Source organism: Eublepharis macularius, chromosome 17 (assembly GCF_028583425.1).
Source record: "Eublepharis macularius isolate TG4126 chromosome 17, MPM_Emac_v1.0, whole genome shotgun sequence".
Classification (NCBI taxonomy): Eukaryota; Metazoa; Chordata; class Lepidosauria; order Squamata; family Eublepharidae; genus Eublepharis; species Eublepharis macularius.
In genome coordinates this window covers 12,120,318-12,141,526 of record NC_072806.1, presented here as the reverse complement: position 1 = coordinate 12,141,526, position 21,209 = coordinate 12,120,318, and the positions used below count along the sequence as shown (strand labels likewise).

At 45.7% G+C, this 21,209-nt stretch overlaps 1 protein-coding gene across 2 annotated transcripts in view; it reads right to left on the bottom strand.

Moving 5' to 3' along the window:
* VPS13D (vacuolar protein sorting 13 homolog D) overlaps positions 1–21,209 on the bottom strand; it is a 140,956-nt gene that overhangs the window by 49,354 nt on the left and 70,393 nt on the right. For both annotated transcript variants that reach the window (XM_055000952.1, XM_055000954.1), the window contains 16 exons: positions 19,843–19,985; positions 19,408–19,538; positions 18,809–18,984; positions 18,098–18,221; positions 17,274–17,509; positions 14,901–15,009; positions 13,775–13,938; positions 12,266–12,374; positions 8,967–9,146; positions 7,934–8,050; positions 6,748–6,897; positions 5,075–5,224; positions 3,791–3,887; positions 2,854–2,999; positions 1,811–1,945; positions 591–758 (listed from right to left, as the gene is read on the bottom strand). In XM_055000952.1, coding sequence (XP_054856927.1) covers positions 591–758; positions 1,811–1,945; positions 2,854–2,999; positions 3,791–3,887; positions 5,075–5,224; positions 6,748–6,897; positions 7,934–8,050; positions 8,967–9,146; positions 12,266–12,374; positions 13,775–13,938; positions 14,901–15,009; positions 17,274–17,509; positions 18,098–18,221; positions 18,809–18,984; positions 19,408–19,538; positions 19,843–19,985 — 2,335 coding nt within the window. The remainder of the gene's footprint in view (positions 1–590; positions 759–1,810; positions 1,946–2,853; positions 3,000–3,790; positions 3,888–5,074; positions 5,225–6,747; positions 6,898–7,933; positions 8,051–8,966; positions 9,147–12,265; positions 12,375–13,774; positions 13,939–14,900; positions 15,010–17,273; positions 17,510–18,097; positions 18,222–18,808; positions 18,985–19,407; positions 19,539–19,842; positions 19,986–21,209) is intronic.

Below are 21,209 nucleotides of genomic sequence, written 5' to 3'. Positions count from 1 at the left end.
CATAGCTAAGACTTGCTGATCACAGCTTTGTGTGAACTGAGCCACTGGTTACGAAGCAAGGACAATGGAACAAACAAAGGAAACAAGCCAGGTGGATAGTCAGGATTGCAAGCAATCTCCAAAATGAAGTTGGGGCCAGGTCAGAATTTTCCAGTTTCAGTTACATCATCATCACAACAGTTGACTTATATACCATCCTTCAAGACAAACTTTATGCCCACTCAGAGCAGTTTACAAAGTGTGTTATCTTCACAACAATCACCCTGTGAAGTGGGTGGGGCTGAGAGAGCTCTGAGAGAGCTGTGACTGACCCAAGGTCACCCAGCTGGCTTCAAGCAGACGAGTGGGGAATCAAACCCGGCTCTCCAGATTAGAATCCTGCCACTCTTAACCACTACACCAAACTGGCTCTTGGGAGGGGGTGATACATTTTCCCTTTTTAGATAATCCTCTGGTCTACTGAGTCATTAGAGATGATCAAAACTGCCAAAGAATTAATAAGCACAATAACTGCTAAAACTGCTTCTGCTTTGTCATGCGGTTTTGGCTCCCGGCAATTCGGATATTAGTGATGAAACTTTCACGGTTACCTTCGCAGCAGAGTTTGACACTCCATGTGTGACGTTCCTGATAAGGCCACCAACATTTCCATACTTTATCAGCCCAGTAACGCCTTCCGAAACATCATTCAAGAGGCCCATCGGGTTCCCAAGGAAATCCACAGAGCCCAGGATCCTCGCAGCTTGGCTGAGCAGCTCCTGTAAAAGGACACCAAGCTATCATCCACAACAACCGCCCAGCAGTCGAGGTGTTCAATACAACCTTCCTTTCATAACAACGTTTTCGTCTCAGCTGTTTTGCGCCTGAAGAGGCTGAATTGCTGAGCTTAGAAAGGATCAGAGAGCCGCCAAGTCTTATCTTCTGCTGCAAGGTAGGACTCTTTACTTGATAGCCCACCCAAAGACCAACTTATGGAGGGATGAGTATTCCAGAATGTACCGGGCCGAGCTTGCGCATGAGCACCTCTCTCCTCCCGAGAAGCGCTTACAGGGGGGAAAAAGCAGTGACGTGTGCTTTGTTTACAACACTGCCGCTTTAGATGTATCTTAAAAAGGGGTTGGATAAAGTTATGGAGGAAAGCCGAACGGGACCTCCCAGGTTCAAAGGCAGAATGCCTCTGAAGATAAGATGCAGTCAGGAGATAAGGTCTATTGTCTGAAGGCCCTGCAGACGGACTCCCCCTGTGGCGTTTGATGGGCTACTGGAAAAAGGACACTGGGCCAGATGGAGAATTGGTCTAACCCAGCATAGCAACCTTTTATGTTCTTTCCCCACTTAGGACTCCTCCCAGCACATGCCTTCCTGAGCATCTAAGGGAGTAAACGGTGGGACCCTTCTTGAAGATCTGGAGGCAGTGTGGGCAAGGGGACTCCCCGAACGAGCGACGCTGCATCGTCCCCACATGCAGGATGGTTACGGATGGCTTGTGAAAGGAACCTGCTTGGGACGTTGTATCTTCAGGCTACCTTCCCTTGGCAAAATAAACTGTAGGCTGCAGAGAAAGCCGCATAAATGAAGACGGCGTCCTGGATGGGGAGGATGGGAGACGATGAGACCCCAAGGATTATACACAAACTGAGGACATTTGGTTAGACTCACAAGGGATTGTCTCACAAGTCCATAGCTCATGACGACATCTGAAGGCAGTTTATGGCTCTACTAAACCTCAGCCGCACAGAGGTCCTCATCTATATTACTTATAGAGCATTCTCACGGACCCTAGGTGGCCTCTAACCCAAGCACCACTCACTTCTTGAAAGTGCTTCAAAACATCATTGACAATAAACTCTTTCGTCTCGTAAGGGTGGACTCTGGTGAAGGGATCCAGGTTGATCACGGCGTCTTCAAATCTGATCAAGGGAAAGCCTAAAGTGCTCTTCAGTGCCTACAAGAGACGAAGAAATAGGGGTTACTTATTTCACTTCATTTATATCCTGCCTTCCTTCCCCAACGGGGACTTACATCGTTCTCCTCTTCTCCATTTTTTTCCCTCCCAACAACCTTGTGAGGTAGGGTAGGCTCAGAGTGTGCGACTGGTCCAAGGTCACCCAGCAAGCTTCCATGGCAGAGTGGCAAAATCAAAAAGAGTCCAGTAGCACCTTTAAGACTAACCAACTTTATTGTAGCATAAGCTTTCGAGAATCACAGTTCTCTTCATCAGATGCATGGAGGGCAAGAAGAAACTGGTCAGTTATCTCATTATCAGAAGTAACTGACTTCCTTAACAGAAGCAAACTGATCCCATTATCAGAAGCTACTGTTTGCATCTACTCCTCCCTCCCCTCTCCACCTATATATCTGACCAGTTTCTTCTTGCCCTCCATGCATCTGACGAAGAGAACTGTGATTCTCGAAAGCTTATGCTACAATAAAGTTGGTTAGTCTTAAAGGTGCTACTGGACTCTTTTTGATTTTGCTACTACAGACTAACACGGCTAACTCCTCTGGATCTATGGCAGAGTGGGGAATCGAACCTGGGTCTCCCAGGTTCCTAGTCTCCTAGTCCATTACCCTAGACATTGGCTCACACTGGTTACCATTTGAAGTAAATACACCCTATCACTCCAGGCTATCCCACCCCAGCGTTACGGCACAGTTTGATGCCATGATCAAATTGCTGACTTAAAATTGAGGTTTGCAAATGAGATTCCAGGGGACCTTTGAGATATCTTAAAAGGGCACTGGGGGCGAATCTTCGATGAGGTCAGCAATGGCAGAAAAGGGAGGGGGGCCTTGAAAGCTTTTATGACATGTTGTATGCAGTGGCTTATTCTCAAAGTGAAGGAGTGATACCTTGAGATCGAGGGGCAGCTTGCTGGAAGTCAACACACTCAGCTTTATCTGTGGCACACTGATCTTCAGGTTTTCAAAATAATACCGCTTCTGTGCTCCTTGCTCCACAGGCTTTTCATGAAGGTTCTCATCATAACTCTCAACCTCTGCAATCAAAAGCAAAACCAGGGCATTCATATGTACTGAAAGATCCCATTTCACCACTGTAATTATTTAGAAATGAACGGACAGTTTAAGAATAATCAGTCAAGCGAAAGGGGCTGTGGATTATACCCATTGCGAATAGGACGTATTATCGGTTTGGTGCACGGTTGTCGTTTCATTGTTTTCTACTATTGTAATACCATTTTCCTTTATTATATCCACACTCTGTATTATGCCTAATACGCTACGCTCTTTGAGATTTTGGTAATCTTAGCCCTCGTACACTGCTCAATCAATGTCACCTCATATTGAAGGTACTGACATCTACATTAGATGTCTCTTCATATGGACAGCTATGACGTGCACTCTGTCTTGAGTCTCAGCAAGAAAGGTGGTCTATACATATAGTAAATAAAGTTTCTCTACTGAGCAAGACGTTTGGGCCCCCAAATTATTCCATGCTTGGAGAGAGACTCCAATGTGTCCTCCGTGGGTTCTCTGACTCATCCAGGACTTCTTTCTCAAATATCTAAACTGCGTTTACACACTTTACAAGCAGTTGTCACTGAGCACAGTTTCCCCACGTTTTCAGGAACTATTAAATGAGGGACCCAAGCAAAACAGGACTTCTTCTGAAGCAAGAACAGGCTGAAAAGAGCCTAGGACAGATCTGGGATGGCTACGAGATGGTGTTAAATCATTAAGGCTGCGCATCCCATCGGCGAAACACTTTCAAGCATTTTACTGTTTCCTTTGCATGCGGGCTGCACTGGTCTATCTACTGACACGGTACCTGATTCGGTCTGATCATAGCCAAAGAAACTTAGAAGTTTAAGGAGCAGTTTCTCCTCGATTTGGACTGTAAACCTGCGAGCCGTGATCATCAGGTGCTGGAGAGAAACACATAAAGATAGGTAAGTTCAGGTGCGCTATCAACATATATTGTATTTCGTAACAAGAGATCACACAAGGAGTTTGCAATCTAAATGTGCCCAAAGATTTTGTTTATTCATGTTATTTACTATCCGCCTTCCTCACTGAGACTCAAGGCAGATTACACAGCGTGAGTCAGAACACTCCGTTTCAAAGACATTTCAATAAACATGAAATGGAAATATATGTGCAAATTCACAAAGATTTAAGAATCAGCAGAAATCCAATATGGAGCTGAAGAAATGCTGAAACGGAGAACATAAGAACGTAAGAACATAAGAGAAGCCACGTTGGATCAGGCCGATGGTCCATCCAGTCCAACTGTGTCACACAGTGGCCAAAAAACCAGGTGTCCTCAGGAGGTCTGCCAGTGGGGAAGGGACACTAGAAGCCGTCCCACTGATTGCCCCCCCCCAAACACCAAGAATACAGAGCATCACTGCCCTAGACAGAGAGTTCCATCTATACCTTGTGGCTAATAGCCACTGATGGACCTCTGCACCATATGTTTATCCAATCCCCTCTTGAAGCTGTCTATGCTTGAAGCTGCCACTACCTCCTGAGGCAGTGAATTCCATGTGTTAATCACCCTTTGAGTGAAGAAGTACTTCCTTTTATCCGTTCTAACCCGACTGCTCAGCAATTTCATTGAGTGCTCACGAGTTCTTGTATTGTGAGAAAGGGAGAAAAACATTTCTTTCTCTACCTTCTCTGTCCCATGCATAATCTTCTATCATGTCACCCCTCAGTTGTTGTTTCTCCAAGCTAAAGAGCCCCAAGCGCTCTAACCTTTTTTCATAGGGGAAGTGATCTATCCCTTTAATCATCCTAGTTGCCCTTTTCTGCACTTTTTCCAGTGCTATAATATCTTTTTTTGAGGTGCGGTGACCAGAATTGTACACAGTATTCCAAATGAGGCCGAACTATCGATTTATACAGGGGCATTATGATACTAGCTGATTTGTTTTCCTAATAATCCCCAGCATAGTGTTGGCCTTTTTTATGGCCGTCGCACAAGCAATTCTATGACTGACATATTAAACAAAAAGCTACGTTGGAAGCCATCTGGCTAAATCTTGCTGGGATGTTCATTTATTAAGCAAAACAAACAAAACATCAGAACGATATCTGATTGCTGGATTACCTTGTAAATATCAGTTAAAGGCCTCTTACTGGGAAATTTCATGGCATTTAATTGCAAGGCGGGGCCCGTCTCGGCGGCTTCATTTTCACTGGTTTGGGGGGTCAGAAAGAGCATGAAAGGTTGAGTGGTTCCGATGAGCTGATTGTCCACCTAAACAAGGAGGAAGAGGAAAGCAGGCAAGCATTAAGGTGCTTCCAAGTTGCAGAGCGACCAACCCTGCTGAAAACAGAGCCGTAATTCACAGTGGAGAGCTTTTGCAGGTAGGACCACCCCAAGCATTTATACCTATGGTAAAACATCCATCAACCATAGCAACATCCATCCACAGACAAGAATGACTCCAGGAAGTGCTTAATTTGCAGCATTATCAACTTCCAAGCCTCACTGAACACTGAAGGCATCAACTGGGAAGGGGCGTCTGCTGCTTGCATTCCATTTGCAAAAAGGCTCAGATAATCCAAAGGTCCAAAATGACAGAATGCAACAGGGAATTTTGCTCACCTGTGAATTCTCCTCCTATTTATTCACCTGACAGTGGTCCGGGCCAGAGGAGGATCACCCTCTCTCATTCACTAGGGCTGATCATTTCTCCCGTCGTTTATTTGAAAGAAACGGTTGGTGGAGCTGGACTAGCAGGCACTTCCCCCCGGCACTTGCCAGAGGCGAGCAGAGTCCAAACAGGATTCTGGGATTGGAGGCAAAGCCACAGCCTGACTTCTTAGGGCTGGAGGTCCCAGATGGACTGAGAAGGCTGGCAGCTCCAACCTGCATCGCTATGAGCCACCAAGCACTGCTCTGGTGCTAGGGCTCCCCCGTCTCCCACCAACAGGGGCAATGGCTTGGCGAAGGCGTGAGCAAAAGCCTGTTAGCTCCAACAATTTCCTCCCCAGTGAGAGCCGAGGAGAGAACGAAGGAAGGGACACCTTCCTGACTCTCACAACTGTGCGAACCGATCTTCCAGCTCTTTGGCTCATTCTCACAGGCGGTCTCCTCGGCAGAAAGGATGCAGGACGTTGAGAATAAGGGAGACACATCCACTGTGCTCATGGACTTTCTGTGGCAAGTTTAAGGTCATGTGACCAAGCTTTGTGGAACGAACTCTCCATTTCTGGAGCCCGGTTGCAGGAGTCGAAGGCAGCCAGGTTGACTCAGTATCCCCACACCCAAGGTCTCCTCTGTCCCATTTTACCCTCACACAAGAACTCCGTGATGGAGGTCAGGCTGGGAGAGAGAGAAACTCACTGGCCCAATATCCCTCCGTAAGATTCATGATAAGCAGGAATTTGATCCTGGATTGTCCTAGTCTAAAAATCTAGGCACTATACTGCACTGCCACACTTGAGACCTCCTGAGTCATAACTTGTTCTCGTAGCCATCGATTCTCAAGGCACTGTTAGAAGTAATGGGAGACTGTTACGAACACAAGAGTATGCTCCTCATTGGAGAATGTTTTTACCTCCTAGGGAAAGCAGTCTTCTTACTAACACATATTTGCAGACAGGTAAACGTTGGACTGTAGGACCCAGGTGCTCGTCCTGCCGCTCACCTGAGCAGACACTTGAATCCCTTCCAAAGCCGCACAGTCCGAACTCTCGTTTGTTGACTCTGGGCTGGCGTTATTTGATATGTGCTTTTTAAAGTCCTCGTCAGAGAATCCACCCGTTTCCCCTTACCTGCACATCCTGTATGCTCAGCTCAAGCACTTGACTGGACGACTGCTGGGTGAAATGGACGTTAATGCCGGTGAAACTTGCAAATATCAGCTCTTCCGGGGCTTTATTCACTAAGGACAAACCGATGCCGCCTTCCAGTTTCAACTGAACCTGTGAATGGAACAGGAAGTGGTTCAAAAGCAGAGCATTTCTGTATCGAACCCAGAATCCTAACTGGGGGGGTCTGGCGGAGGGGGGGGCGCTATGTTTTTGGTTTGGTTTTTCTTCCTTCCCCTATGAGATACGGGGCTCTTAACTAAAATGTTCCCCCCGCCCCACAACCGCACAACGATATCTGGTGTGAAACATATTCATAGCACTTGACAGTCTTGACGAGATGTGCGTATTTGCGCGTGGCTCTCTTGGGCGACGTGTGGCCAGGGTGGATGGTCTTCAGGTCCCACTGTTCTGCGAACAAAGAACCCTTCGAAGGTGTCCGGTTTTGACATTTTGCTGTCCAGAGGGCAGCTGCTGAGGTCAGGCTGAGAATACTCCAAGAACGACTGCCTTCATTTTGTAACTGAAACAGGGTTGAGGGGGCATCTTAAAGACTAGCAGGCTTATTGCAGCGTAAGCTCTCAGGAGGCACAGCTTACTCTGCCAGAGACATAAAGTAAGTTTTGACTCACAAAAGCTTAGGGCACAATAAATCTTGAAATTTATAAGGCACTGCAAAATGATTTGCTGTTTAGTTTTTGGCAGGCTAACATGGCTACCCCTTTGGTACTCTGCAACCAGGCGCTCTCTAAAACCCATGGTTGAATTACCGGAGATCGTATCTCCAGACAGGAGTTTATAAGATGTCAAAACAGTGGGTGGAGAGGATCAGAAGCCTGGCAAAGAGCATGCAAACCTACCAGATGGCACCGTTTCCCCAATCAAAAGCACCTCCCCGAAGCAGCTATTAGTGATACAATTCGAGTAACTTGCTTTCTTTTCTCCAGCTGCAGCTTTGGGGGGCCGGGTGCTGAATGGGGAAATGGCAACTGAGTAGACTGCTAAATTCTTTCCCCCCTTTGCTCCGCAAAACTGCTGCATCATAGCGTGGTGTGATTGCTAACACTCGAGTTTAGCCTTGGGTTTGAACTTAGGACTCGATGGAGAGAAAGCAGTAAGCTGGGCAGCGGGGAAGAATGATTTGGCTCACTTCCAATTCTTGCTGTGTATCTAGATTCTTCAGCTTCCCCAGATCTTGTTCCAGCATCAGAAGCTCATCGCCTTCGTACGAGAAGCGATCATTTCTGCGTTGGTTGAAGTCTGTTATCTAATACAGAATGCACTGTTAGGACACTTTAATTCCTGTGACCCGATGAGACTCACAATTCTCAATAAATCCCAAATGCAGCACACCATATGAATCTGCAGAGATTTTAAAATCCTGCCTGATCTCTAAGAAAATGTTCAGAGGCCCTTCTTCGGGGAGGGCTGTTTTATTGGCGTTCATTGTGTGCTTTTTCTGTATTTTCATTGGAAACCACTATTTCTTTGTGAAGGTGAAGCAGATACATCCTTAAACACATCAATAATCTCATGACAGGGTATCAATTAAGTAGCATTACACTGATATCTGCCTAACAGGTGCAGGTTAGCCTATGCATGCAAATAACAAATTGTAATTTGTACATAAGCCTTCTTTTGCTTGCTTCCTCCCTCTTCCGCTAGGGAAGATATCTTTGCCATACTGTCCTACTGTAACACAAAGGGGTGACACTACTAAAACTTGGGTTTATATATTCAGATATCACACCACAATTAATCAAAATTGCAGTTTAAAATGAAGCACAAACCCTAGTTTGAAATTCTGGTTCAACCACTTTGATTTTTTAAAACTGTACTGCTTTCGGATGTCGCAAGGAACCAGGGCTTGCTCAAACAGCAGTACAACTCTGATTTAGTGTGACATCCAAACACAGCCTCGTTTGTTTCACTTGCAGTTAATAATAACAAATGTGCACTTACAAACTGCTCTTCTAGACAGATCAGTGCTCCACTCAAAGAGGTGAACAATGTCAGTGTAATTATTATCCCTACAATACAGCTGGGGAGCAGGGACTAAGAGGAATGGCTTATCCAATGTGACGTGCTGAGCTCATGGCAGTAGTGAGATTCGAACTACCAGAGTGCTGATTCACAACCCAATCACTTCGCCATTTGTAGATGACAAAGAGAATGCTCATCACCTGCAAAACTCGGGTTGGCCCATCTGGAATGACCCTGGCTACCAAGACACCGGAGCCGGGCCTCATCTTCTGATTGATGAACTGCTGCTCTGGTGGAACCAGGCTCAACGTTTCCAGAGAAGTGTCTGAACCAAGAACAACTTCTGCCCCATCGCGAAGCCCAGATCTACCTCCTTTAGCCTAGGAGGGAAAGAAAATCATAACAAAAGGGAAGTAGAGAACGGACAGAAGCTCAGCAGCGTATTTGGTAGGGGCTGCGGTTCAATGGCAGAGCATCAGCTTTGCATGCAGAACATCTTGGCTTTAATCCCCAGCATCTCCACTTAAAAGGGGTCAGGCGGTAAGTGACGTGGAAGACCTCCACCTGAGCCCCTGCCAGTCAGAGTAGACCGTATTGGCCTTGGCAGATCAATGGTCTGACTCATACGTCCTTAATGCACATGTGGAAATAATTTTAGAACAAGAATGTGCACATCTTCAGGCCTATGTGTTGGTTTGCTGCCCATTTCTATAGGAACTTGACCAGAAGCTCAGCAGAAATCCTGCTGTGCGCACTCCCACCTTCTGAACTAAGGCGGGTGGCAAGCAGAGGGAATGCCCCTGTTTCGAGAATGCCCTCTCTGTAGTTTCTTTTTCCCCCCATAGTGGTTTTCTGATGTCCAGTCTGTTAACCTTCAGGTGCTGGTGGATGCTTTGTTAAGACAGGAGTTTTGTTCAGTGCTGTGCTGTGGCCACTGGTCCTCTCTACCCACGTGCTAATATCCCATCTGCAGACAGTGTGTCCACTGCTGCATTCTATCTGCTGCTCAGATTGTTTCATCATGTTCATCTGCCGTTTTTCATGCCCTGCTCCAAATCTGTTATCGATTTGCCTCTTTCGCTTGAACTTTATTTATTGCCAATTTCGATTGCTTTATCGATTCTTAATCTTTACGACTTTGTGTTTTAGTTTAGTACACTGATTTGAACATTCTTAAGGGAAGGGCACTCTATAAATATCTCAAATGAATGACGAGCAAGCTGCTTTTTAACTGCTCTATAAGGAAGGCCAATATCACTGCCATTGTGCACAAACTGAGTGAAGTTTCTTGCCTAAGACTACCTTTTGCGGCAGATGCAAAATTTGAACCTGAGATATCTTGGATCACAGTTTTGAAAGATTAAGCAGCCAAAGCAATAGTGCAAGCAAGAAGGCAGAGGTGGGGACTTCCCAGGCAGCATAACAACTTTTCACAAAGAAACATACAAAAGCAGTAAGTTGTGCTCTGGAAGGAAAAGCACAATCTCTTGCGTGGAATTAAGGAGAGAAAGTCAAGGCAAATCGAGGGATGAGAAATGTTGACGGGATCTCTTTATTAAAGAATTCTGAAGAGTACATCTGCTATGGCATAGCTGACAAATTCTTTCCAGATGTAACGTTCAGAGTAGGCAGTCTTTGATCAAAGTGACTAAAACGGCTCCTTTTTTGCCAAACCAGGCTTGGTTCTTTCGGACGTGGGGTTTTTTTTGCCCCTATTGTCTTTGAAAAATCCTTTTCTTGTGGAAAGCCAATTCATCATGGTCATACCCATTTAACTCAAAAAATGTGAATGCTTCCTTTTGCAGGGAGAGGGGGAGAGGGCGTAGCATTTCTCAGAACACATTTTTGGGAAACATGAACAAATGAAGCGAGAATGCATCAGCTGCAAACCATTCCTGAAAGAAAATCAGGATGGATGGATGGATGGGTGTGCACGTGCGTGTCTGACCTGGGAACAGAAGTCTATCTGAATTTTTGTTCTTACAGGAAAAAACGCAAGTCACTGGTAAACTTCAAGAACAGGGGTCTTTTTTAGCCCACTCCTTCCTCTAAGCAGCTCTGGACAGCAGCAAAGATAGTACCCCCTTCCTCCATTTTATCATCACAACCACCTTGTGAGAATGCACTTTTGGAGATTCCCCTGACACTGACAAATATGTTACATATGTATTGAAGTGAGAAAGAGTCTGGCCTGAGATCAACCAAGAAGAACACAGTGAGGATCTGAACCCGGGTGAGGATTTGAACCTGGATCTCTCTGGTCCTTACCATTACGCCAAACTGGCAGGGCTGTTGCTTTTCACACTCCCATCTTGGAGACCAGAGCAACTGTTCTGTAACCCCAAACAACCTTGCAAGGTATGTTAGGGTCGCCCCTAAGAGCGGCTTGCCTAAAGTCAGGCCTGTGATGTTCACAGATAAGTTGTGAAAGCTGCGCTAGAAAACCTGCTGAGCCAGTGTGGTGTAGTGGTTAGAAGTGTCATACTAGTATCTGGGAGGCCCGGGTTTGAATCCTCATTCTGCTACGGATGCTTGCTGGGTGAACTTGAGCCAGTCATGCACTCTTAGCCTAACCGATTTCACAGGGTTGTTGTGAAGAGAAAACGGAGAATAACGATGCAAATCACTTTGGGGAGAAAAGTGGGGTATAAATAAAGTTTGTAAAAAGTGTTTAATAATAATAATAATAATAATAATAATAATAATAATAATAATAATAATAATAATAATAATGTGCTTATATTGTGATGAGATGATCAGACCATTATTAGGTAAAATCTCGGCCCCCACTGAAAAAGTTAGACTTGATTATCTCCTATCCAATAAGAACGCTAAGATTACCCATCAAGTAGCCAGTTACTGCTCAGTGATATTCAGGTCTCTGAAATTATATTATACTGTAATTAGATCTTAATTTTAAATTGTTTTACTTGCCCCATCGTATGCCTTGAATGTTCTTTTTCAGTGTAAATGCGTTATGATTGGTCAAATAACCGTAAATAAAGAATTGAATTGTGTGCTTATATACTGCTCTTCTAGTGAGATTAGCGCCCCACTCAGATCGGTGAACAAAGTCAGAGGTATCATCAGCTGAGGAGCTGGGGCTAACAGGAGTGGTTTACCCAAGGTCATTTGCTGAGCTCATGGCAGTAGTGGGAGTTGAACCAGCAGAGTGCTGACTCACAGCCCACCCACTTAACCATTATGCTTCAGCAGCTCCTCATTCCTTCACATTTTTTGACTAGTCACCGGCACTAAGGTCACCATTACAGAAACTCAATTACAATTTTTTTTAAAAAAAAAAACCAGTTTCAACTTGGAATAAAATAATTCCTTAATCAGGATATTTAACTCTAGCCAAAGTGCATCTATCATTTCAAAGAAGGGTGTAAACACACTTTGCAGTGATACATCTTATTAAGTGAACCTTTGGGATTTCACAGTATTACAGAGTACAATTTGCTGAACCGCATCACCTGGGGAAAACAGCAGCACCTACCTGGACGACGAGACCATGCATCCCGCAGACCAACTTTCCGTCGCGAAAACTCCACGTCTGCGTCGTACTCCGGCGCCTGTCTGGCTTCCTCAGCATCAGAGGCTCGTACCTGATAACAAAACATGGGTTTGTTTTCCACTCCTACATTTCACCTTTCGTTCCAATCTCCCCCAAATGTATTTCATCCCCACCCTCTCCGGACTTGGCTTCTAGAAAGACGGTGCTAAGAGCCCTCTGTGGAACAAAAACAATAACTGCTCCAGTTGACAGTTCCGAAAAGATAATTCCCAGTACTTTTTCAGAAAACAAGAACGTGCCTCGTATGTACACATTTCAAAAAAATGTGTCACTTGACCACCTACAAACCAGAAAAGTTGGTTTCTCATCTCTCTCTATATATTCCCAAAATACCCCCCACAACCCCACCCTACCACCATTTAATCATCTACACAGCACTCTGTTCTGGCTCTACGTTGTGTCCCTGGAGATGTCAAGGACTGAACTGAGTATATTCTGCATATGAATTTTGTGCTCTAGAACTGAAGACGAAGAGACAATTGGTCTTTAGCAGACACTGCTGAAGTGTATTTACGGGTATGGAACCAAAAAGAATCTTAAGGATTTCCCCTGACGAAGTTGCATGCAAAATGTGTAGGGGTTGTGCAATTATTAAAGATTCCTTTCCTTTGCATCAACTGTCTCTTCATCTTCATTTTGCGTTGATGGGGCCCCCACTTCTGCTTTGCTGTAGAACTAAACCATGGGGAAATCCATTAGGCACCCGAGAAGGCCCTCAAGTTTAGTCTCAGGCTTTGCCAGTTTTAAAAAGATCTCAAGAACCAGAGAGCAGAGAGCCACTGGAGAAGACAGAGCAAGGTGGATCAAGGCAACCCATCGAACCAAAGCAACTTCATGGGTTCAGTTAGGCAAGGACCAAGATGAAATTGGGTTGGATCCTGTGGAAAAGGTCCAAATGGGCAGGAGGGAAATGACTGGTGCAGATTAGCCAGTTTGGTACAGGGGTTAAGAGCGGCAGGACTCTAATCTGGAGAGGCAGGTTTGATTCCCCACTCCTCTACTTGAAGCTAGCTGGGTGACTTTGGGTCAGTCACAGCTCTCTCAGAGCTCTCTCACCTCCACCCACCTCACAAGGTGATTGTCATGAGGATAATAATAACACACTACGTAAACCGCTCTGAGTGTGGCATTAAGTTGTCCTGAAGGGCGGTATGTAAATCCAATGTTGTTATTATTATTATTTCCCTGTTGCAGCAGCCCTTCAACTCCCCCCTCATGCTGCTCCTGCCCCCCCCCCCCAAACAACTAACCTGTCTAAACAGCTCAAGACATCAGAGAGATCAGCAAGGAACAAAAAACACAACCCACAAAGCAAGATCAACATGTAAAGCTGCTATTCTTTGAGTAACCAATAACAAGAATATTTTGACAGCAAATTCTGAGTCCAACCTTTTTTTTTTTTTTTAAAAGAAGCTTTTAAGGTTTGCAAACCTGTTATCGGTGACGGCTGCCAAGCCAGCGATGTCCAAGATCATGGAGGATTCTGTGGACCGAGGAGGGGATGGCTTGTTTGGATGGTGAGGGACCGCAGAGCCTTCGTGGCACAGCATGCCGGTGCCAGTCATCCTCCAGAGCTGAGAGCGCTTCCCTGGCTCCTGAAAGTGGAAACCGAGAAGGATGGAGAGAGATCTCAAAACAGCACATTAAACACACACATGGCTCCTGCTGGAGAAACTATTACATTGATAAACGTAAAGCAAAAAGAGAAAGCTTTGCACAGAATACTTGGAAAATGAAGAAGGGGTAGGAATATGAAGTTCATAAACAGGCAATTCCACAATGAATGGCTAAGGTTTCCTCTAATATCCCTCTTACAAGTTCTGATACCTAAATTGCGCCTTTTCTTCTCCAAACATCAACTTTAAAAAAAAAACTTGTCACCTCGGCTCAAAGTAGCTAGATGCATCTTATTCATGGCATGTGCTGCGCATGATGTTTTCCTGAATTAGGAAGCCTGATTTTTGTGTGTTCTACGCAGCCAAGGCAGTTGAACTTTTTTCTTTCTCAACACATCTTCCTGGTTCACAGAAACCGAGAAAATGAGAGATTTGCCAGAGGCACAAACAGATCTGGAACCAAGAGATTTCAAGCCCAAGTAAATACGATTAACTTGCCGAGTCTTTTCATTCCAAGTGAACCCGTTTAGGAACAACATCTGAGCTAAGCTTGGACTTTGCTACCCGCTCCCCTCTTCTGTTGTGGGCACTGATTCCGGTCCTTCCTTCCTTGTTCGCTGAAAACCGTCTCCCAACTGAAGTCGCCCCAGTGTCAAACTGTTTGTTCACTGGTTGTTGTGGGTTTTCCGGGCTGTATTGCCGTGGTCTTGGCATTGTAGTTCCTGACGTTTCCCCCAGCAGCTGTGGCTGGCATCTTCAGAGGTGTAGCACCAAAAGACCGAGATCTCTCTGCTGGCGAAACGTCAGGAACTACAATGCCAAGACCACGGCAATACAGCCCGGAAAACCCACAACAACCATCGTTCTCCGGCCATGAAAGCCTTCGACAATACACTGTTTGTTCACTCTCTATGTCAAGTAATGTTCTTGGAAATTCATACCTTTTTCTTTAATATGACTCTCTGTGTCTTTGGAGAGACGTCGAGGACGAGTTCAGCGCAATCCACGTCTTTGTTTGAAGTTACTGGCCTCCCACTTTCTTCCTGTAGGCTGGAATTCCAGGAAATATATTGGATATTTAGACAGATGGGGCAGGTGGGGGAGGGGGGGGAGCTCCTGTTCTTTAGGAGAGGCCCAGCGGGACTTCTTTCACAGGGCTGGACGGAACTCCTGCTTTCACAGGAGTGCAAATCGGATCACCGCCATTTTCACTTGAACTCGGGAAGCTGTCTTATGGTAAGGCAGACCGGTGGTCTTTTGAGATCAGTATCACCTGTTTGGAGAGGCAGCAACTCTTCCAGGGTCTCAGGCAGAGGTCTTTCACATCTCCTAATCCTTTTAACTGGAGATGCCGAGAACTAAACCTGGGACCTTCCGCATGCAGAGCAGATTTATTTATTTATTTATTATATTTATATCCCGCCCTCCCTGCAAGCGAGCTCAGGGCGGGTTACAACAGAACACCGGTGCTACGCCAGCTGCATTGGCTGCCAGTGGAGTGCTGAATCAGGTTCAAGGTTTTGGTGTTAACCTACAAAGCCCTACGCGGACTGGGACCGACGTATCTGAGTGACCGTTCCTCACCTTATGAGCCCCAGAGGACTCTCCGCTCTGGTGGAAAACATCTTTTAAGTGTCCCTGGCCCTAGGGAGGCCCGCCTGGCATCGACCAGGGCCAGGGCCTTTTCGGTCCTGGCCCCGGCCTGGTGGAATGCTCTGTCTTGCAAGACAAGGGCCCGGCAAGATTTGCTTAAATTTCGCCGGGCCTGTAAGACAGAGCTATTCCGCCAGGCATATGGTTGACACCGGGCGGTGCCCCCCCCCCCCCCCCGTAGAGGGAGGGTTAAACCATCACCCCTATACAAACACAGAGGCATGTATGAACCACTATGCAGTATGAACTGTAATATTTAATGCTTTTAAATGTTTTTAATGGTTGGGTGATGTTTGTATTTGTTATCCGCCCTGAGCCTGTGAACGCGGGGAGGGCGGAATATAAATATAATAAATTAAATTAAGATAAAATATACAAGAAAAATCACAATAAATTAACACAGCTTTCTAATAAAACACCTGCTCACCGTATAAAAACCATATAACATCTGACGGAGGTGGAGGTGTGGCTTAACCATGCGTGGTCGCTCATACATAGAGGGTAGATGGTCAATACCCCCTACAGACATAGATGCTCTATCCCTGAGCCGTGGTCCCCTTTTTATTGTTTCACACAGAAAAGGGACTCTACACAAAACCTTTAGTGCTCCTCATGTGACTTTGAAATTTAAGGATTATAGTGTGCTGTGTTTGCACTCTGACAGATGGGGAGCTCGGTGTAAGTGAAAAGCTGGCACATGCTAAATTATTATCCTGCTTTAGCGCAGGACCGTTAACAGGCAAAACCAACCAACACAGGTACCAAGGTTCTCATTTCTTCAATTTCAACCAAGGGAGACTCAACAAAGAGAGGAAAGAAAGAAGATGAAGACAACAGGGTTTCCAAGGGGATTTTGGGTTTTAGAGGAAAGGTGTTTCAGTTAGAACAATCAAAATAAAATGTCCCGATTTTACTATTGTGTAGCTTGTATTTCCTGGGAGCAACATAAAAGCCGATACCAGCCATCTAGGCGACCACAAAATACCAATGTGAAACATGTTCCTATCAGAGCATCTCTCATATTCTTCTTAGCATGGCAGGACCTGAACATCAATGCTAAAAAATGCTTGTTTTCCTTTCCAGCATGGAACCATTAAAGAACACTGTTACTGGATACATCCAAATTATTCAGGTGGAGATCGAAGACCTCCGAACTTTTCAGCTATAAAAGCACATCTAGGGGGGCAATTCGTCTCTATTAATTTACTGCACGCAATTCCAAGTGCTCAAAACAATCTACAGCAGTTTTTTTATTTATATCCTGCTCTTCTCCCTAATGGGAACCCAAAATGGTTATTTTTACAACATTCTCCCTTCCTTCACTCTTATCCTCACAACAACAAACTTGCGAGGTAAGTTAGGCTGTGATGGGCCCAACATCAGGTCAGTGAACTTCCAAGGGAACAGGGATTTGAAACCAGTTGTCCCAAGCCCTAGTCTAACCACTATGCCGTGCCAGCTCTTGAAAAGGAAAAAAGGAATGAAACTTTCAGGCAAGGGATATACCCAGCAACCCACGTGGAGCATCCATTGATGGCAAAGGAAAGACAAATGCATCACGTGGTGGTTTGTCACAACCAAGAACAAACACACTGACGGCTGGCAGCAAGCAAAATAAAAGTCATGCTACCTTTCCAACATAATATAGGAGAGAACGTTACCCAGAGAAAGTGTATGCAGCAGCGATGTAAATAAAATTTTCATAATAGAGCTGCTTGCTGTCTTGAAAGTCATCCATGCTGCACATGATTTCGGACGAGCCGGCTCCTTTAACTGTGAGCGTGATGCACGGCGGCAAAGTAGGCTCATCCCAGGCATAATCCAAAGCGGTCATTGGCTTGACTTCTGTACTGAGCCGTGGTTCCGCCACGCCGAGCTGAGTAAACACTATAGGAACCTATAGGAACAGTGAGGATGAATACCTTGAGACGCAAAGCAATTTGCACACACAGTTCAGTCTTCGTTGTTTCAAATAAAAATCAAAGTAGGCATTGTTGTTTTGGATGCCTCTGTGCAGGGCTTTTTTTCTGGGAAAACAGGTGGTGGAACTCAGCGGTGGAACTCAGGACCGTGCAATGACATCACTTTGGGTCAGCTGGAACAAGGGGGCAGTTTTTAAAAGTTTAAACCACCCTTGGCGAAAATGGTCACATGGCTGGTGGCCCCGCCCCCTGATCTCCAGACAGAGGGGAGTTGCGATTGCAGCTTGGAGGGAAATCTAAACTCCCCTCTGCCTGGAGATCACGGGGCAGGGCCACCGGCCATGTGACCATTTTCAAGAGGTGCCGAACTCCATTCCACCACGTTCCCGCTAAAAAAAAAGCCCTGCCTCTGTGTGAGATCACCCCTACTGAATCAGCGGCAAAACTGGAACTGCTAGCCCACTCGCATGTTCTTTTGATGGGAGTCCCCTAACTCCTTATTTCACACATACCAAATTCAACAGGCCTATATTTGTTACTAACCCAAAGCGAGAGTTCTTTACCTTAGAAAAATTGTCTATGCGGAATGGCGGTGGCAATTGATCCGTGTCGCTGAACGAGACGCGGTATGTGGCTCCCTTGAGAGTGATCTCTGCTCGTAAAAAGTAGCATTTTCCAGTGGTGTCCCTGAAGAAAGTTAAACAGAAACATCTGAGTAGGTTTCTCAAACTTGGGAAGGCCTTCCAGAAAGCTGGGCATCTCGAGAGGCTTGATCCATGGCTCAGACCCATCATACATAGGTACAACTTTTCTGAACCCTCGAGACAGGGACAGGCTTCATATTTACAACAAGAAGTCCATGCAGTTTGTTTTCATCCAGTCAGGGCACCATATGTGGCTCTCCCTCTCCCATTATATCCTCACAACAGCCCTATGAGGCAGGTTAGGCTGAGAGTGTGGGATAGACCTAAGTCTTCCAGACTCTAGTCTGACATTCATAAAGCTACACCACACTGGCTCACAATGTTTCAGGACAACATGGATCTGCTTTTCTGGTGAGAGTCCTGTGCAATCCGAAAGCTTGCATGGGACCCTGACTGCTGGTGAGGTCCAACAAAAGGCACAACAGCATCTAGATAACGATCTCATGCTCTGTGGAACTGACACAGCAGACCTGCTATCTGTGGAGATCTGACAACCATCTGTCCCAGAAACGAGGGGTGGGGTGCTAAAGGAAGGGGTCAAGAGAAATCACCCCCACACCCAGTAAGCACCTCATATTGATGTGGAAAGAATTGTTTTTGTTGACTTCAAAGCCTCCAGACCAGATGCAGTTTGGGACATCCATTAGCCGAACACACAATAATTGGTCATAATCGTTGCGTGGCCAGTGGAAGACAACGCTCGAGCCGGGGAGTGTGGAGATATAGCCATCTGGATTGGAAGAGCCCTGAAGAGAAGGCAGAAAAAGCAAAACGGGAATGCAGCTAGACGAGAGATTTGCAGAATTAAATACATGTAACAAGGGCAGAGCGCATCACCACGCCGTACAAGTGAAAACACTTTTCCTTACAGGTCTTCATTTAGGATCTCGTGCCGCCGGAGCAGAAATGAGTTTGGTTTTAAATACTCATTTATTATTTATTTATTTAATTCAATTTATACCCTGCCCTCCCCACAAATGGGCTCAGGGCGGCTATGCTGCTTTTTCCCATAGAAAGTTTGCTGCGTACAGTGCTGTCTTATCAACACAGGTGCCATCCTTGATCCTCAAAAAACTCCACTAAGAGCAGACATCACAGAACTGCTACCAAAAAGCAGCCAAGCACCTGTGATCCATGCGCGGAATGCTTTGAGGCAGAAGCCTTCTTACCTGTCCCCGGGCGAATGCCCGCTGCGCAAAGGCAAGCTTGTGCAGGGATCTGTTATCCAACAGGTAGCGAGGTGCAAAGGTTACCATGCAAGTGTCAATGTAGCGACCTCTGCCCTTCTTCACATCAATCCCTAAGAAGCAAGCAGGACAGTCAAAAACAGGAGACTCGGGAGTGCTGTGACCGTAATTAAGAACATCTAGATATCTTGATTTATAGGCAGAGCTCCCTCTGTAATCTCTGGTATGATTAAAATCTATGCATGGCTGCATTCTCCTGAGCAACATGTAGTCTGACAACAAAGATGCCACCAGAGTTAAAGCTGCTGTTGTTTTAAGGTGCTGCTGGTCTCGAATCTTGCTCTTCTATTGCAGACCGACATGACTACCCACCTAAAACTATCTTTGGTAGTATGAATTCAAATTCCAGTTACTTACCGATATTGTAAATGAGGCCCGGTCGGTTTCCTTGCTGGATCACTTTCAGGGCTCTGACGCCGCTTCCTCCGTCCAGGGAGAAGCCCTGGCACCAGCCAGGCATGCCGTCAGGGTGGATCCCCCTCCCAACTCTCATGGTACAACTGCCACGAGAAACAGCACACACACACACACACATTTAGCAACCTACCCAACACCATCTCTACCAACAACTGCATCCTTTCCCTCTCTTGATCAAGTCCCCATATGTACCCCAGAGGATGCTACGTTCAACAAATAAACAACTGTTGGTGGTCCCTGGCCCAAGGGAGGCCCGCCTGGCCTCGACCAGAGCCAGGGCCTTTTCGGTCCTGGCACCGACCTGGTGGAACTCTCTGTCTGAGGAAACCAGGGCCCGGTGGGATTTATTATCCTTCCACCGGGCCTCTAAGACAGAGATGTTCTGCCAGGCATATGGTGGAGGCTAGGCTGGGCCCCCACTGGCCACACTAAAGATCTGTCCACCACCCTACATATGAGCCAGGGCTTGAAAAGCAGTATTTTATCATCAACACCTGAAGAGAAGCTGTATTGTATAAAGTTGTTTTAATGTTATTTGTATACTGTTTTATCTGTTTTTAACTGTATTTATGTAATTTGAAATGTTGTACTCCGCCCTGAGCCCGCCTGGTGGGGAGGGTGGACTAAAAATCTAATCTAATCTAATCTAATCTAATCTAATCTAATCTAATCTAATCTAATCTAATCTAATCTAATCTAACAATGAATGAATGAATGAATGAATGAATGAATGAATGAATGAATGAATGAATGAATAAGGTAACAAAAAGTTGGGCATCAGCAACGAGGCCTATTCTGTTAAGTCTTTCCGACCATTAAAAAAAATACGCCTAGTTGTTGCAAAAACGTTCCTGGAAATCATCAGTTCTCAAATGTGTGCCAGCGCTGCTTCGTCATGCCATCAAAAATCTTGGAAACGTTCAGCAAGCCATAGTTCTTCTGAAACTTCCAGGCAGCCACTGAAGGATTCTGGTGGCATTTTCCTATTATTCAACAGATCTCGTGTAATACAAAAGCACAGCCGTGGCTGACCCCGAGGGCTGCTAGAAACCAACGAACAAAAGGAATCTTCTGGCACGGTAAAGACTTGCAGAGTTATTGCGGCAAAGGCTTCTGTAAAACATAGCCCACTTCATCAGATGCACGAGGATTGGGGAACATGTGCTGAACTGGCGGTGATTAACCCAGAAAGAGATCTTGGGTTCAAGGTGAACAGCTGGATGAAAAAGCCAGCTCAGTGTGCAACGGGGCTGAAAACAGCCAAGTCTGTGCTAGGTTTACTAGGAAAAGCACTGAAAATAAAACCG